Source organism: Lemur catta, chromosome 26 (genome assembly GCF_020740605.2).
Source record: "Lemur catta isolate mLemCat1 chromosome 26, mLemCat1.pri, whole genome shotgun sequence".
Taxonomy (NCBI): domain Eukaryota; kingdom Metazoa; phylum Chordata; class Mammalia; order Primates; family Lemuridae; genus Lemur; species Lemur catta.
This window is the reverse complement of record NC_059153.1, coordinates 4,150,447-4,169,102: the sequence shown is the minus strand read 5'-3', so window position 1 is coordinate 4,169,102 and position 18,656 is coordinate 4,150,447. Positions and strand designations below refer to the sequence as shown.

Here is an 18,656-nt window from a genome sequence, read left to right as displayed (position 1 = left end):
TAGTGCACCTTACCCCGGTGTGGGGCGGGGTAGAGCTCTCTCTGATGGAGAAACTTGGGGGCATGCTCGAAGGAAGGAAATCGAGCTCCTTTGCCTATTCTTTCGGAATGGGTACTTGTAAATACACCAAGAACTAACACGGCCATGATGCTCGGTCTCCTTGTCCTCGAGTCAGGGCCAGGCTACGAGGTGTGAAGCAGAGGCTAGATCGTTGAAGACTAGGGAAGGCATCGAGAGGGAGGAGGAGGACAGACATGCATGGAAGGGCCTAACCGGCGGGGAAGACACGTAGTTGGCAAATCCTGAGGTGCGAAAAGATCCCAGGTCTTTTTTTTTTTTTTTTGAGACAGAGTCTCACTCTGTCACCTGGGCTAGAGTGCCGTGGCGTCAGCCTCGCTCACAGCAACTCCAACTCCTGGGCTCAAGCGATCCTCCTGCCTCAGCCTCCTGAGTAGCTGGGACTACAGGCATGCGCCACCATGCCCGGCTAATTTTTTCCTGTATATATTTTTAGCTGTCCAGATCATTTCTCTCTATTTTTAGTAGAGACGGGGCCTCGCTCTTGCTCAGGCTGGTCTCGAACTCCTGCCCTCGAGCAATCCTCCAGCCTTGGCCTCCCAGACTGCTAGGATGACAGGCGTGAGCCACCGGGCCCGGCCTCCATATTGTTTAAACTTAAAAAAAATCATGTGAGATTTTCCATCACCCTACATTACTCCGACATGCCACTGACCACGGCCTCTCCCTCCCTTCTCCTGCACACACTTTCTGGCATCTTCTTGGTCTCGTCTCCAGACCCTTTGCTAACCCTACAATCTGTCGGCTTCCCTATCTTTTCCTGTCTGCCCAGATGTCATCCTGGTTAAGTACCCTCAACTACCGTGGCATATTGTGGCTTTGATGCGGGTTTTGGTTTTTTTTTTTTTTCCAGCTGAGAAAACTGTAACCATGGATTAGTGAAAACATCCTTTTCTACTTTCTTGTACTTGGGCTGCCGGATGTTCTAGAGGAAATTATCCTAATGGGCAGATGGGTGCCACAACACATTTATGATAATGGATCTCACACGTCCCATATGCCCGGAAGTTATATGTCCCTAATAAGCTCTTCACCTCATTGTCTCCAGTCGCTCTTCCCACCAGAATGGTTTTTCTAACATGCAAATATGATCACATTAGGATTTTCCAATGGCATCTCATCACCTGTCATATTGCTTTTCAACATGTGATCCTTGGTCCACCACTAGGTTCAAAATCATTTATCCTAAAAAATGTTTGGTTTTTTAAAACTACTTTGACTGAGGCACATACAATAAATATGACCCGTTTTGATAAATTTTGACGAATGTATGTACACCTCTGTAACCACCACCACAATCAAGATCTAGAACATTCCATCATTCCCAAAAGTTCCCTTGTGCCCACCTTTGGAGGCAATCTCTCCTCCACCCAAGGGAACCACCAATCCACTCTCACCATAGACTAGTTTTGCCTGACTTAATATAAATGAAATCATATCGTACCTTTTGCATCTTTTTAATCAGTATGTTTTTTGAGGTGTATCCGTGTAATTGTGTATTTCAACAGTTCATTCCTTTTAATGCTGAATAAGATTTTATTGCATGAATACACAACAGTTGTTTTAAAACTATTCACTTGTTCTTCACTTCTGAGATAATTTTGTCCATTCTCTTTCTATTCTCTCTGCTACTCCCTCTGCCCAAATGATAGACTCCTGGACTGATCCTATAAGTCTCTTATCCTTACTGTTGTCTATACTTTGACTTTTTTTCCTACACTCTCTAAGATATTCCATTAATTTTATCTTTAAAGCTCTAGATTAAAGTTATGATACATATAATACCACACATAATATGATGACCATAAATTTAGTCTCTACGAACTCTTTCTTGTTCTCTGATTATTCCCTTTTATGTAGCATTCTATTCTTCTTTTATGTGTGTAATACTTTCTCTTCTCTTTCTGCAAATATTAGTTTTGAAAAATCTTCCTTTCCTTGCAATATTTCTGTTCACTCCAGATTTCTTTTTCAGCGTATTTTCATCTCTAGCTTTCATGCTGAGGATTTTCTTGATATGACTAATGATTCTTGACCTTACATTTATATTCAGGAAGAAAATACTAAAAAGTTGACTGGAAGCTCTTGTATGGGGGTGGGTGTTGCTGGGGAGAACTGGTCGACCAATGGGCTTCACTTTCGGGTCACTGGGTGGGGAGAGAGATGTTTCCCTGGGATTCCCATAGGTCTATGTACTGAGATGCTTTCTCTGGAGGCTCGCAATTCTCCTATTGCCTCTCTAGGAGATATACACTTGGGGAGAATGGGGCTAGGAGCCCCACTGTTCCACTTGATGAGTGAGTGTCTTGTGGGAATGGCAAACTCCCTTTACCATCTAAGTACAAGCCTGAATGAGAAGTATCTCATCAATGCATTCATTCACGCAATACAGATGACTCTTCTAGTTCATTTAGTGAATACTATTAAGGATGAACGGCCGGGCGCGGTGGCTCACGCCTGTAATCCTAGCTCTGGGAGGCCGAGGCGGGTGGATCGCTCGAGGTCAGGAGTTCGAGACCAGCCTGAGCAAGAGTGAGACCCCGTCTCTACTAAAAATAGAAAGAAATTATCTGGCCAACTAAAAATATATATACAAAAAAAAAAAATTAGCCGGGCATGGTGGCTCATGCCTGTAGTCCCAGCTACTCGGGAGGCTGAGGCAGTAGGATCGCTTAAGCCCAGGAGTCTGAGGTTGCTGTGAGCTAGGCTGATGCCACGGCACTCACTCTAGCCCGGGCAAGAAAGTGAGACCCTGTCTCAAAAAAAAAAAAAAAAAAAGGATGAACGTCAGTAAACAATTTAAATCAGTATCAAGAAAAACCGCCTAAGGCCGGCCGTGGTGGCTCATGCCTGTAATCCTAGCACTCTGGGAGGCCGAGGCGGGAGGATCGCTCGAGGTCAGGAGTTCGAGAGCAGCCTGAGCAAGAGCCAGACCCCATCTCTACCAAAAATAGAAAGAAATTATCTGGCCAACTAAAAATATATATAGAAAAATTAGTCGGGCACGGTGGCACATGCCTATAGTCCCAGCTACTTGGGAGGCTGAGACAGGAGGATCGCTTGAGCCCAGGTGTTTGAGGTTGCTGTGAGCTAGGCTGATGCCACGGCACTCTAGCCTGGGCAACAGAGTGAGACTCTGTCTCAAAGAAAGGAAGGAAGGAAGAAAGGAAGGAAGGAAGGAAAGAGAGAGAGAGAGAGAAAGAGAGAGAGAAAGAAAGAAAGAAAGAAAGAGAGAAAGAAAGAAAGAAAGAAAAACTGCCTATTTAAAATCAAAAAAGAAGAAAGAAAGAAAGAAAGAAAAGAAAAGAAAGAAGGAGAAAGAAAGAAAGAAAGAAGAAAGAAAGAAAAACTGCCTATTTAAAATCAAACCCATCAGTCAGAGCCCAGTTAGGAAAATATAGCCCCACTCAAAAAATCCAAAAGAAGAACTTTAAGAAGAACTAATTACAAAGTTTTTTTTTTATTTTTAGCCTATTTTGGTTTTTCTTTTTTTCCCCAAAATTTCTTAGTAGAGTTTTGCCACACAAAAAACTTATAAAAACATCTCTTGATTTTTCTGCACAATATTGCATTGTGAAATCGTTCTTTTTTTTTCTTTTTCCTTCAAGGGAAAATGAATCCTCAAATCCGCAAACATAAAAACCCTGGAGAAAAAGAGAATTTGCTGAGAGGAATGCATTATCCTCTTGCAAATCCTTTCCTTTCTCTTATTCTCAGTCCTGCTGTCTCATGCGCTGACAATAATGCAACATAGTTTCAGTGTGGTGATTGGTGCCATAAAAATGCAGTTAAATAGCAACCCACAGTAGCCTCCTTCAGGGTAACGATGGCTTCTGTCACAGAGAAAGCCCAAATCCTAAAAGCACAGGCAAGCAAAACCCAGAATTAAACATTTTCTGGATCCTGATTATTTCTAATATAGCAGCGATATATGCCAGAGTTTCAAGCACAGAATGAAAAAAGAGGAAAGTTTTTAATCACTAATAAGGGTGGGTCAAGAAGAAACACATGGAAGAAAGATTAGACACAAAGGATTTCCTGCTAACAAGTGTTATTAAATAAGAGAATGTTTTACTTTGGGACATTAGTAAAAACAAACAAACAAAAATCTTTCTTTAGAAATCTAGCAAAACCCTATGATGTGATCTCTCTGAAAATTAGAAATGTTCCACCCAGAACATAGAAAATAATAGCATTGAGGAGCTTTCATTTCTCTGTCCAGCCCCAGGAATTTTGACTTAACAAAAATGCTTAAATTACACTGTATGTTTCTGTCCTCTACAACTATGTTTACATTGATAGTTCAAGACGAAGTTTTAAAAGTTTGTTTTAAAATTATAGCATCCCATGTCAATGCAAACAGTCCGATTCCTGGGGCTTTAATTTTAACTGTGGATGAGTTCTGTGATATATCTCACCCCACTTCAGACATCTCTGATCTGAAATTTCCTTCCAATCTTTTGACAGAGTAAAAACAAAAGGCATTCTCCAGAAGGCCAGCATTATGAAAGAGGACAATTTCTGATTATAATGTTCTAATATTTACTTATAAAACACAAAGGTGAATATTTAAATTATCCCTACCCAATGGCAAAAAGATAACCATTACGAATAGTTTTGTGTCTCCAGGATGTATGTGCGTATATGTACATCCAACCATTCAGATATAAATTTCTTCTATAAATTGGGGTCATAACAAGCATTATGAGATTTTTTTTTTTTTTTTTTTTTGAGACAGAGTCTCGCTCTGTTGTTCTGGCTAGTCCGTGGCATTAGCCCAGCTCACAGCAACCTCAAACTCCTGGGCTCAAGTGATCCTCCTGCCTCAGCCTCCCGAGTAGCTGGGACTACAGGTGTGTGCCACCATACCCAGCTAATTTTTATATACATATGTATTTTTTTAGCTGTCCAAATCATGTCTTTCTATTTTTAGTAGAGACAGGGTCTCGCTCTTGCTCAGGCTGGTCTCGAACTCCTAACCTCGAGCGATCCTCCCGCCTCTGCCTCCCAGAGTGCTAGGATTACAGGCGTGAGCCACTGTGCCCGGCCATTATGAGATTTTTAAAAATTAAATATTTAAAAAATTAAAATATGATTTTAAAGTCTGCATATTTTGCTATTGTAGCATTTATACTAAAATATATGTACTGCAATATTTACTACAAAAATACTGTAGTAAATTATTGTATAATTTATTATTAGTCAGTTTCTACTGTTGACAAATGTGGGAACAGATTCACCCTTTGGATTCCTAGGTAAAGTGCTAAAATGTTAAGTTGCCTTTGGCCCTTGGGAAAGCACAATACTTTGACAAAGTTAAGGTCAAGTAAATTGAGGGGGGAAAGAGATGAAAACAGAGAGTGAAAAAAGGAATTTGGGCGTCTAGACCCAGGGGATGAGGCCTGAGGCCCAAGACGCTGTGTGCCCCACGGGCCCCCACCCCCAGCATTTACACTCGCGACATCTAGCTAAAAATCAACATCAAATCCCAATTCTGAAGAGAATAAAAATATACCAGGGGAACCACAAGGGGTCTGGAGAGTGAATTTGGAAAGAGTCCCTGGGTGTGTGAGGAAAACATTTATCCACACACACTTTATATGACATACAGAGATAGAGTATACACCCAAGAAGGGCTTCTGAGGTCCTTTTGGAGTCCAAGTCTTTTCCCCAGACTATTGGGTCTTGGCGTCACTTGTCACTTGGTGTCACTGAATTGCTAAATCCTCACAACAAAAGTCTTGGATCAGCCGGGCACCCGTGGCTCACGCCTGTAATCCTAGCACTCTGGGAGGCCGAGGCGGGAGGATCACTCGAGGTCAGGAGTTCGAGACCAGCCTGAGCAAGAGCGAGACCCCGTCTCTACTAAAAATAGAAAGAAATTAGCTGGACAGCTAAAAATATATATAGAAAAAATTAGCCAGGCATGGTGGCGCATGCCTGTAGTCCCAGCTACTCGGGAGGCTGAGGCAGGAGGATCGCTTGAGCCCGGGAGTTTGAGGTTGCTGCGAGCGAGGCTGACGCCACGACACTCACTCTAGCCCGGGCAACAGAGTGAGACTGTGTCTCCAAAAAAAAAAAAATAATAACAAAGTCTTGGAGCCTAGACCGGATTGTTCTGGAACGCGGCTGCCCTGAGCACCGCCAGGGAGGGTGTTGGGTGTGTTTATTTCTGTCTCCGGGCCTCGCACCCCCGGGTCCTGCGCGTTTGTACCCGCAGCTGCAGGTGAAGGTTCCCGCAGAGGGCGTCCCCGGAGGGACCGCGAGCGACAACTCCGAGCTCACTGTCGCATCTGCCACCGGCTGGGCCCAGGAGCTGTCCCCGAGGCCCCAGGCCCCGCCGTGGCCCCGCCAGGACGCGCGACCCCGCGGCTGCAGGGGACGCCCCCCTCGCCCTCGCGTCGCATCTTGTCTTGTGTTTGGTTTTCAACGTCCCCTGCGGCCCCCGCGCTGCTCGGAGGCGCACGGAGGGGGGAGGGGAAGATGGAGAAAAGGGGCGCCGGGGGCACTGAATGCCTCCTTTAAATTCCTGCTGACACCTCGGTTCCAGGCCCCTAAAATCTCAATCAACAACCCATTAGAACTCCACGGGAGTAAAACTAAATCCTCGTTTAAGTGTATTTATCCGATCGCCTTGCTCTCTTTCAAATGCTAAATCCACTGCAGCATGTGCCCCCTTCTTTCTGTCGCCTTTCTCTGCACCCTGGCAGCCGGGCCCCCTCTGCTAAATATGAAAGATGCTAATCATATGACATAGCACGTCTCCGTCGCAGCCGGAATAAAGCCTTCAGATTTGGGATCATTGCCTCCAGACAACAGCTTCATCAGCCGGAAAGTTGGTTTCTTTTTTTTTTTTTTTTTTTTTTTTGAGTTTTTTTTTTTTTTTCGGTTTTTTTTTTTTTTTTCTTTGGGTTTTTTTTTTCTTTTTCTTTTTTTTTTTTTTTTCTCCTTTCCTTCAACTCTCAATCCCTTCTTTGTCTGCGGGGAAAATGCGGCCGACTCGAGCCAGCCGGGCCATATGGTTCGCCCTGTATTTTCTTAGTTGAATTCTGAATTGTTTCTGTGACTTAGCGAAGTTTTTTTTTTTTTTTTTTTTTTTCTTTCTTTTTTTTTTTTGGAAGTGTCGTATAAAGACATAGAAGAGCTGCTTGTTCAGGGAGCGCCGCCCGGGCGCGCCGCGGCCGCCCCCTCCCGGCCTGGAGACCCCTGGCGACGGCGACAGTCGCGTTAGCACAATATTGTCACTAACCACACCGCGCGGGCCACAGCTGTTTGCTTCGCGCTCCGGGCCTACTCGGCGCCTGGCACACAGTAGGCGCTCGAGAAATCCTGGGGTGGATAAAAAGAATGAAGACATCAGCTACAAGGGTCGACCCTAAATGTTTTGGGGTCTAAAGTATCTCTTTGGATCCCTGAAAAATAAACCATATGCTCACCCTTTCCTGACACTCTCTATTGCATTCCGGTTTTATAGTCTGCATAGTTTACGACTCATGCAATTTTTGATTTGGGTCTACCCATTTGAAGGTAAGCTCTACAGGGGTACAAATTGTGTTTATCTTGTGCATGGCAGTGTTCCCAGGGCTGGGACAGTGGTTGACACACATTCATTGCTCATTAAGTGTATTTTGCATGTAGGAAGGAGGGATGATGATTCAATGAATAAATTAAAGGAATGAGCTGATGTCCTATTTATTGCCAACAGGTACGGATTAAGACAGCTTCATTGCTAAAGATTCGAATTTATTTGCCTCAACCTCACCCTTTTGATTCATATCAACAGCAAACAATATATTTATTTCCAGAAGAGAATTGTAGGTTTTGTGTTTTGCAGTTTTTTTTTTCTTCCCCCTCCTTAGTGGGGACAGGAGAGGGCAAATCAGCTCTCAAGATCTTTATCCATTTCTCTGAATAAGTTTTGTGTTTTCCAGGTTCGGGACCGTCCCCGCGAGGGCGCAGGCTGCCAAATTTCCTTTCTGTCCAGCTCCTTACACAAATCCCAAAGGGCCCTTTTCACCAAATCATTAAATTCTACAGAGGTGGTCAAGCCCGCACTGCTTTTCATGGAAGGGAGAAAGAAAAGGGTCCTTGAAGTTTAGAAGATGCCCAAGGAAAGCTCTTTGAATGACATCAAAAGAATGAGTTTCCATAGCTGTTGAAGCACGAGGGGCAGCGTATCCGCACAAAGGGGGCTCGGGGCACCGGGGACGGGCCCACCGCTCTGTCCCGGGACAATTGGGTCACTGAAATAGGGAATTAATTACCATTGGAGAGTGGGCAGCCCATTCACCGCTGGCTGAGTTTTATTAAACGCCAATATAAATAACAAAACAACTCTTGTGGCTGCGCTATTCCGACACGCCAAAGGAAGGATTATGCCGGGGATTAACATCTTAAAGTCTATGAGACTTTCTGACTCAAGGCTCGGAGCTGGTAATCGTGTTTGTCTCCTGGTTCAGCGATTAGTGCTCTTTCTTGCACTCTCCCCCTGGATAGCCAATGTCCCTTTTTGCAGGCACGGAGGGTTGGGGTTGGGGGGGGGATGAGGTTCTGTCCCTAGTGGGCCCCCAAGCTCTCCATTCACGCGCCGGCTGTTCTTTTGCCCTTACCTGGGGACAAACAATCAGAAAGCTGGCGGGGACTGGCAAAGTCTCCTACGGTGACATCTTTCCCTCGTGGGAAAGACGACGGACGCAGAAAGGGCGAGGAGACGTCTGCCGGGCTCTGCGCTCCCCGGAGCGGACGCGGCGAGGGTGGGGTGGGCGCAGAGGGAAAGGGACCCCCCCCCAGCACCTGCGGACGGGGTGCGGGCTGGAGATCGGGGTCCCCGGAATGGGGATGGCGCCTGGGGGACGATCGTCCCTGCTTCTGTCCCCCCTGGCGAAGGTACTGCAGGGGTAAGGGCTTGGTGCAGCGAGGGGACAGCTCAGCGACCCAACCGGACCTCTCCAGGACTCGGTTGAAACCCAGTCCTCTCCGGACGGGATCCAAGGGGAAAGCGAGGCTGAGACTGAGAATGCCACGTGGGAGCGGTGGCTGGGGACCGGGACGAAGGCGGGGCATGAGTTTACACTGCCATCCCCCTGGGCTTCTTTGGCTCCGGGAAGGGGATCGTCAAAAAATCCGGACTCACGCTGGCTCCCAGCGCTCACCAGCGCCACCAAGGCACCCTGGCGCTGCAAGGGGTCCTCTGCAGACGACGCTAATTAATCGTCCCTGCTCCGGGCTGGCTTGTTCTGGAAGCCAAGAACTAGAGACTGGGGGTGGGGTGGGCGTGCAAGATGCGCAGGATTTGCTTTTTCTCGGCATCTTTGCACCTTGCAGAGAAGAGCTCACTGGGAAGATTAGAATTTAGGGTGCAAAGCCCCCCTCGGCAGGCTTTCATCCCGATCTTTCAGCAGAGCATGAGCAGTCCCCTCTCCTCTCGGCCTGGATGCTGGAGTGTGACTTTGGGGACAGGCTTTCTGGACAGCCGAGCCTTTGCTCTGGTCCTCGCCAGGAAGGTCGCCTGCAACAGCAAGAGCCCAGCGCGGGGACCGGTTGTCCCCTTACGCCACTTGTGAGGTCGAAGTGTGGACGGGGTGTAGCCTAGGGCTCCGCAAGCAACACCTACCGTAAACTTTAGGGCTTTCGGGTCGTCTCAGAGTTCAAGCTTCTTAGAGGCAACAAAGACCTTCCTAAAGATCTCCACCCCCTGCCCCCCTCCCCTGACTTCACTTCTCTCCCGCCGCACGCACTCGGGATGAGTTTAAATCATGGAGCTCCCACTTCTTGATAACTGCCTGCTTTGAGCTTTTGTTCTCTTAAAGTAGGGGTTGCACACTGAAAGAGGGGCTGCAGATGAACAGTTTGACCCCATAGGACAGTTCACGCAGTGGACAGGAGCGGCCTTCGGTCACCGTCCCCCCCCCCCCTTCCCCCGGGTCCCAGGGCATTTCAGCCTCGTTTCATCTGGACAATCTTTCAGACCACACAAGTGCCTCTCGAATTTATTTAAGTTAAAAGAGTGCCGGAGGAGTCCAGCTAAGGATATTTTTGGCCTTAGGGACGTCTTCGCAAAGCTGAGTGCAAATCGCAATTGCTTTTTTTTTTTTTTTTTTTTTTTCAGCAAAACTGAGCAAAATGCCGAGCAAATAGAATTCTGCTCTCTAGGCAACTGAGTGGGAACGGTCGGTCCGTGCATTGCACCGGCCTTGTTAGCTTGCCCTCGGGGTCCTTTTGTTTTTCTTAAGGGTGTGTTTCATAGTGAGGAAAATGCTCTATTATCAAGAGAAAGGCAGCTCTGGAAAGCTACAATACAAACACACAACCAAAATTCCTGCAGTCCCAAGATCAATAAAGGGTGATTTCCTTACACCTGTACTTTGCACAGTAATCTAGCACGTACCACTGCATATACCCAAAGAAGCCCTAATTTTAAAAATAAAAATCTATAGACCCCATGATATCATTATATTTAAGTGGATTAGAGGTTGATTGATGTACACAGTCCTGAGTTTCTTGACAGTGCTGGAAGTTTCCTTCAGAAACTTCTAGAAACTTCCAGAAGAGGAAATGTGCAGTTTACCTTAAATACTATTTTACCATTACCAAACATCTGCAAAGGATACACTTAAATTTTCACTATTAACTTCTCACTCACAGGCAGTATAGAAGATTTGGATTTTGTCAGTGGAAAGCATGTACCCTTTCAGTGAATCATAAAAACATAAAATCCCGGGAGACCATAACAACCAGGCAGTCAGATGCCCAAATAACTGTTAACAATCAACTAAGAAACCCATTGTGTTTCATTAGCGTTAAGCATTAGACCCAGCTTGAGCTCATTGTTATTTGGGGTTATATTAACACAAGGCTCACCAGTTTCCCTTTAAGCCTCTACTTAACTGGATTGCAATTCTGTTCTTCTCCCAAATGTGTTTTATCATTAAATCAATCCAGCCCTTCCTAGCCAAACTAAAATTTTCAAGCAACCTGTCCAAAGAGGTGCATTTCTACAGATGCTAAAGTAAACCTTCTTTTGTTTTCCATTACGTTAGTCTATCAGCTTGTCTTTATTTGCAGCAACTCCTGTGGAGAGATATAGTTATCTAGAGACTGACAAGCCATGGTTCCTCCCATCCATTCCAGTATTGATTTTTAACAGTCTTTTATCATTTCCTCAGAACCTAGCTTTCTCACTTTTTATTTCATTCAAATTTACCAACAAAAAGTCCTGCATCCACACCCACATGTTTCTTCAATCCCTGCCCAGCTGTGCTGGATAGGGCCACACCCCTAGTGGCTTTTTCTTTTAGGAGGACTATGAGCAGAGTATGGGCTTGTTTGCTTTCCTCAATTGCTGCCTACAAAGTAATGCTCATGTGTGCATTAGATGAGACCCATCTTTTGCTTGCATCAAGCCATGTATGAAGTTCTGATTCTGCAGGCTCGTGACAGAGAGACAGAGACCCAGAGAAATAAACGTGAGACAGGAGGACCGCGCCTCCTTTTTCTTCTTCCTGTTCCATTTCTGCACTTCTAACAAATGAAATCAAGCTGTTCTGAAAGGATTGGGGAGGAAGCTAGAAATGATGGTTTTAAAGTTGGGGGATTTGTTTTAAAATGGGAGGAAATGGAAACACGAATATAAATGAGCAAAGGGAAATATGATAGTTTTCAAATAATTTCAAGACAAAGAGAAGTCTGAAGGTTGGAGAACTGCAACGGGGAAGAGTCTCTTTTACAGGATTCTAATTTTCATTTTCTTCACTTTGGCCCTTGAATTCTGCTTGTCACTTCCCTGCAGAAAACATTAAAGAAATCAAAACGATGCCAAAGCACTAACAGCTACTTTTATCACCCCTCCTCTGAAAATGCAACTTACTTCCAATTCCTTTAAACCAAAGGAGATAAAGATCAGAAGTTAGCAGTCTTGCATTCCAAGGAAAACTAACTAAATAATAAATAAATTAATTAATTAATTTTAAAAAAAGATAGTTTTCTCTTGCTACTCTTTGATTCCTAATACTGCCACTGCGCCTTCCTTAATTTGCAAAGGGGACCTCAAGGGACGCCTCTCGGGTCTGCTGGAGTCCGGATCCGTCCCACGTCGACAAGAGGGTGGGCGTGAGCGTGGGGGACAGCGGTGGGGTGGGGGCCCGACGGGAAGTTTCCTCCCAAGTCCAGTCGCCCTTCAGCTCTTTTTTCTCATTGAAAAGCGGGAGGATCGGGAAGACGGGCCCCATGTCCCTACAAGGCCCCCCCAGCGCGGAGCAGAGGTCAGGGAAATGTCAGCGCAGCCCCTTGGCTCGCAGGAGCCGCAGCCCCTCCGCCCTCCGGCTCCGCGCACTGCCACCCACGCGGGACCCTGGCCGTCCCGTGCCACCAGGCTGGCAACTGAGGCTGGCACCCTAGCACCTCCATCAGCGCCCCGAGCCTCAGTTTACCGCAGGTAAAACGAAGAGGTTTCTTTCAGCTCTACCTGGGGATCATGTGAGTGTTCCTATTGTCACATCCTCTAAAAAGCCCCTCAACCGCTCCCCGCCCTGTCCCCGCGTCCAGGGGACGCTAGGAGGCCCCAGTGTTGTCCTCTCCGCTCAGCCTCCCACACCCGTCTCCCTGGACGCCAAGCGCACTCGTCCACGACGCGCCCCCACCGCTCGCCACACGCACCCCTGTCCTGCCCTCCCCCAAATGCGTGCGTTTGCAAATCGGTCACCATGTGCAACCGTCCCTAAGAGGCTTTGCCAAGCGCCGCCAGGCAGCACACAGGGCTGACCGCTGTCCCCGGGATTCTGACCCCCATTAAGTAATTCCGAGCGCCCCTCGCCCGGGAGCTGCAGGCCGGGCCGCGCCGGGTGCGGTGCGAGCTCGCGCGCCGGGGCAGGGGGGTGGGTGGGGGGTGGGGAGCCGCGGCGGCCGCGGGGACAGGGGGGCGGGGGCGACAGCCCGGGTCCCCCCCCAGCGCCCGGGCCCCTAATGAGCCGCTGAAAGGGAGCGGGCTCCGGTGCGCGTGGCTCGCGGGCCTCCCGGAGTCCGGGCCGCCCTGATTGGCCAGCTGCGCCGCGCGACCTCCATTCATTAATAAATTAGCGGCACGCTCCAGCCGAGCGCGAGCCACCAATCACAATGGGCAGCGGCGGCGACAACAGCCGCAGCTTGAGCCGCTGCGGCCGCCGCGGCCTCCGCAGCTCCGGGCCCCGGCCTCGAGCTCCAAGCGGAGCTTTGGAACCATTTTATGCTGATTAGATAAAAAGGGGACAGGGGGGTGGTGGCGGAGGGGGGGAGGAGGAGGATGGATGGATGGATGGCAGGGCCGAGGGGGGCAGGGGGGTGAAGAAAGGGAAAGAAATGAATGATGATAATGCCATGAAAGGAGTAAGGCCAGGGGACAGAAAAGCGGGGGAGAAGGGGGGCCGCGACGCGGGGAGGAGGCGGCGGTGGCGGGGGACGGGGGCGAGGTGGGGGCCCGGGGGCAGATCCGATTGTTTCCTTCGGGGTATATAAGGGGTTTTAAGGAGGGTCGTGTGCCAGACACGCAGCCACTGAACCACAAGCAGCTTCGCTTTAACTGGAGGGCCCGGGAGTCGCGTGCCGGGAGCCGCACGGCCGGGGACTCAGTGACAGACAGACACGCACCGCCGCCGCCACACACGACACCCGGGCGGGCCACCGCCGCCGCCGCCGCCGGGGCTTGGCCAACGCGCGCGTTGCGCAGGTCCCCCGCGGAGCCGGGCCCGGGGCGCAGGGACACAGCGTGGCGCTCGCGGCGGCGCGGGGATCCCGGGCACCCCTCAAAGCGACAGCACATTTAGAGCCAAGTAAGTAGGTGGCCGCGCCGCGGCGTCCAACTTCGCGCGCGGGCCGAGCGCGCCGCGCACGATCTCTGTCGCGGGGGTCACAGTCCCCTCCCGGGGCCGGAAGCCGGGACCCCCCCCCTCCCCCCTGGCTGGCGCCGAGTCACAACGAGGGACGCCCCTGACCTTGGCTGGCTCTGTGTCCCGGCTGCGTGTCCCCTCCGCGCCCGAACGCGCCACTCTGCTCGGTGCCACGTGGAACGCGCCGGTTTCTTTCTTTACACCGCGTTTGCCTCTTCCTCCCCCTGCCCCTGTCCCCTCTTCCGCAGGATGTTCGTCCGATCGGAGACCCTGGAGCTGAAGGAGGACGGGGACATGCTGGTGGTGCTCGGCTCGGCCTCCCCGGCCTCGGCGGCGCTGACCCCGCTGTCGTCCAGCGGCGACGAGGACGAGGACGAGGAGCCGGGCGCGCGGGGCGGCCCGGTGGCGGCGGCGGGGACGGCGGGGACGGGGGGCTGCCGGCCTGCGCGGCTGCTGGGGCCGGTGCACGGGTGCAAGCGGCGCCCCTCCCGGGCGCGGGCGGTGTCCCGCGTCGCCAAGACGGCGGAGACGGTGCAGCGCATCAAGAAGACGCGCAGGCTCAAGGCCAACAACCGCGAGCGCCACCGCATGCACAACCTGAACGCGGCGCTGGACGCGCTGCGCGAGGTGCTGCCCACCTTCCCCGAGGACGCCAAGCTCACCAAGATCGAGACCCTGCGCTTCGCGCACAACTACATCTGGGCGCTCACCGAGACGCTGCGCCTGGCCGAGCACTGCGGCGGTGGCGGCGGTGGCCTGCCGGGGACCCTGTTCCCCGACGCGGCGCTGCTGAGCCCGGGGACCGCGGGCGCCGCCCCGAGCAGCGGCGGGGACAGCCCGTCGGCCGCCTCCACGTGGAGCTGCAGCGACAGTCCCGCGCCGTTCTCCTCCGCGTCCCCCAGCTCCACCTCCCCGTACAGCTGCGCCCTGTCGCCCGCCAGCCCCGCGGGCTCGGACCCGGACTACTGGCAGCCCCCGCCGCGCGACAAGCACCGCTACGCGCCGCGCCTCCCCGGAGCCGCCAGGGACTGCGTCTAGAGCTGCCGTCTCCGCGACCCACGCCGGGCCTCAGTGGCTTCCCCTTTCCTGTCCCCAGCCGGGCCCTCCTCCCCTCCGCTGTCCCCAATTTCCACGCCCGGGAGGCCACCTCCCTTCGCAGGGCTTGCTGCCTTCCTTGACTATATTCGTTCAGACGGGCTGTGATTTATTGAAGGTGTGATGGAGCTGGTGGCGTTTGGGGGCCTTCCTGAGACTTAAAACGATGCTGGGGAGAGACGATGGTGGCGCAGCTCAGGAGTCTGCGGAGCGGACTGGCGCTCCTCCCCCTTCTCTGTGTCGCCGGAGGACCGGGCGCAGCGCGTGTGAATCTCCCAGGGGCAATGCAACCGGTTCCTGCGATCCTTTCACCTTCGCGTCTACATAGAGATGTTAATGTCGAGTAGAAAGAACTGTATCTTAGCATCTGAATGATTTCACCGGTAATAATATTATCCACAGATTTGCCAGGGCTGGCATCTGCTTTCTTCCCATTGCTGTCTGCAGGCTGTGGGAATTTCACCTGTCAAACCAAACTTTCCCTCTCTGATGTGCACTTTGTTCCGTTTCCCAGATTCGTCACAATGCCCATTGTCCCGTCCTTCTCTCTCCTTTCTCTTCCCCATTTTGCCATCTGTCTCTTATGATTTATAAGAGGGGGGAAAAAAAAACTTGTTTTGTGAGGGGGCAGGTTAGAAGTCATTGTATAATTTGTAGGCTTTGTCACGATTGAATGCAAGCGTGGAAATTTAGGCTGAACTCTCTATCAAAAGGAAAAATGTGGAGGAAAAGGGAAAAATCAGGAGGGAGGGTTGCTTCATGCATTATTTATCTCGACCTTTTAGGGGAGAAGGAACTCCCCCATTCTTTCAAGAGATTAAAAATAAATCAACAGACTGAAAACCTAAGCAGACACGGAGCATTATCGGGATCAGCCACACACGTGTTCCCTTCTATTTATTATAAAGAAATTTTTCATGGGAAAAGTATGTATTTTTTTGTATATTCCACAGAGTTTATTCTAGTATGTATTTACATCTTGAAGAACAAGGAAATTGTTCTTGTGATTAAGCTATAAATAAAGTATCTAATTTTCATAAGTTTTGTGTGTTGCATTCTAACTTTTTCTTGATTATGTAGTTTGTGTTTGAGTTGCAAATGAGTTGTGTTTTTCTGAAATTCCTCCCATGTCAAATTGAATATACTACTTGTACTTTGGGGGCAATGTTCACGTGTAGGATTTCACTAAGAAATTACAAGAAGCTGAATTACATTTAAGACATTAGCACTGAAATAGGTAACTCTCAATACAAACACTACTTTGTTTCTATGAAATCAATTTCTGAGCAAATGAGACAAAAAAGGAAAAGAATTAAGATGATGATGTCACAATAAGCCCCAAAGTTCAGAAAACTTCAAAAATAGTGAAGTTGAAATTTCTTGGTGGGGAGTGTAGAAATTTGGTTCTTATACTTCTTTCAGCTTCTGTAAACTGGGGAGGTTGGACAGTGGTCCCCAAGGGCCCCCTTTCCAGCTCTAATGTCTGTGATGTAACAATATTTATAAATTCACTATTGGAAGCTGATGTTGTATTGGTCATTTGAACAAGCAAGTTGGTTTTAAAAGCAAACTCCTAGAGAAAAGGAGATATTTAGAGGGAGCTGGAATTTAAAAATATCTGAAAGAAATAGCTCGCCTTTCTAATCTTTGTTAAAGTAATCACATGGTCAAAACTTCTTTAAAGAGGAAGCAAAAATGGTTTAACTTGCACCTCAACCTCCGAAGCAGAAACGAATGACCTTTGATTGGCTTTGGGTCAAAAATGACCAAGTGAAGGTTGACCACATTCTAGATATAATCCCCTTGGGAGAGGATGTCTATAACAATACAAGCTAAAAAGAACCATGTAAGAACATGTTGATTGTTCACACAGCACCCTCCTCACCATGAATGTCATATCTGCCTCTGGTCTGGGCTGAATTCTCCACTTTTCTGCATAAAGCAATAATAATTTCTCTGGAGATGTCTATCTGAAAACTATTCTTCTCTAGCCTATGGAAAATATCAAGTGTTTAATATTTTAATAACTCCATCTCTACCAAAGGAAGAACCAATGCAGGGGTTTTGTTTCATTTTCATAACTGGACATCCAAGAGACCTGTTGAAACATCCCTTCTAATTTATTTATTTATTTATTTATTTATTTATTTATTTATTTATTTTTTTTTTTTTTTTTGAGACAGAGTCTCGCTTCTGTTGCCCAGGCTAGAGTGAGTGCCGTGGCGTCAGCCTCACTCACAGCAACCTCAGACTCCTGGGCTCAAGCGATCCTCCTACCTCAGCCTCCCGAGTAGCTGGGACTACAGGCATGCGCCACCATGCCTGGCTAATTTTTTCTATATATATTTTAGTTGGCCAGATAATTTCTTTCTATTTTTTAGTAGAGACAGGGTCTCGCTCAGGCTGGTCTCGAACTCCTGACCTCGAGAGATCCTCCCGCCTCGGCCTCCCAGAGTGCTAGGATTACAGGCGTGAGCCACCGTGCCCGGCCCCTTCTAATTTAAAGAGTGTGTTATTCTTAGGTACTCTTTGATTATCTGATATGGGGGAAAAGATACAGTTCCCTTATAGTCACATGTATGTTTCTGGTGTTTAAAAAGCCAAGCCAGCGGAGTAATTATAATAGGATAGTTTGAAAACATTAGAGTTTTGATGCTGACCAGTGCTGCTTCTGGTGGTGATGGTATACGATGATGATGATGATGATGATGATGATGATGATGCTATATGGTGCTCCCTTGGGAAACAGGGCTGTGACAGCAGACCCTGAAGTGCAGTCACTCTTCTGAGACTATGGAAACCTCTCAGTTGGTAAGGCCATCTCATAAACAGGTGACTCAGTTGGAGAGGCAGCCATGGGTAGATGGCCTAATAATCATAGCTTTGAGTATTAACAGCTAATACAGACTTGGCGTTCGACCTAGCAGACTCCAGCAGCTACTTCTGCACAGTTTTCCAGGTCAACAGTCTGGCGAAGAGACAACGCTTGCAGGTCACCCATACTCAGGCATGTCATGCATGCCACAGGGTCCCTCTACCACCTGCGACCCACACCCAGGTTTTCCCTTCCCCATCTAGAGAACACCTCATTTGACACTAAATTGGCACCATTATTTTTTTTATGGCGTCTAATCATCTTTAGCAATTAAGAAAGATGTTCTTACTGCCTCAGCGCCTGGAATTCTTCCTCACCCACTGCAACCTCCAGCCGGGACGCTGAGGCAGGTCCTTGTGTCCCCTTTCCAGTAGAAATAAGTCCAACGACAGGGTCGAGGCCACTGCTTCTGCGATAGGGGACAAGGTCGCTTTTCCATTTTATCCATTCCCCTCCCCGCATAGTGACCGCGCCCCGCCACGAGCTGGGTCAGTCTGCACCCAGCGGGCCTGCAGGCCTCGGAGCCAGCCGGGCCATTCTGTCCCCAGGCCAGTGGCTCTCTGGGGACAGACATTTCAAACGGGGGCGGCGCTTGCGGAGATTTGCTTCCGGTGACAGTTGCTAGACCTTCCCTGCGCCTGGACCGCAGCGCGGGGAGGCGTGAGGGTCGGTCCTGCCCGCATTGGGGTGTCGCTTTAGCGCCACCAGGGTGCGGGGACTGGTCGTATTTATTTGTCCTGAAGTGCCCA

At 49.2% G+C, this 18,656-nt stretch overlaps 1 protein-coding gene across 1 annotated transcript; it reads left to right on the top strand.

The window, feature by feature from the left end:
* The first annotated feature begins 14,186 nt into the window (after nucleotides 1-14,186).
* NEUROG2 (neurogenin 2) lies at nucleotides 14,187-14,975 on the top strand. Its single transcript, XM_045537493.1, has one exon. The coding sequence runs from the start codon at nucleotides 14,187-14,189 to the stop codon at nucleotides 14,973-14,975; it is 789 nt and encodes a 262-aa protein (XP_045393449.1).
* Nucleotides 14,976-18,656: the final 3,681 nt, after the last annotated feature.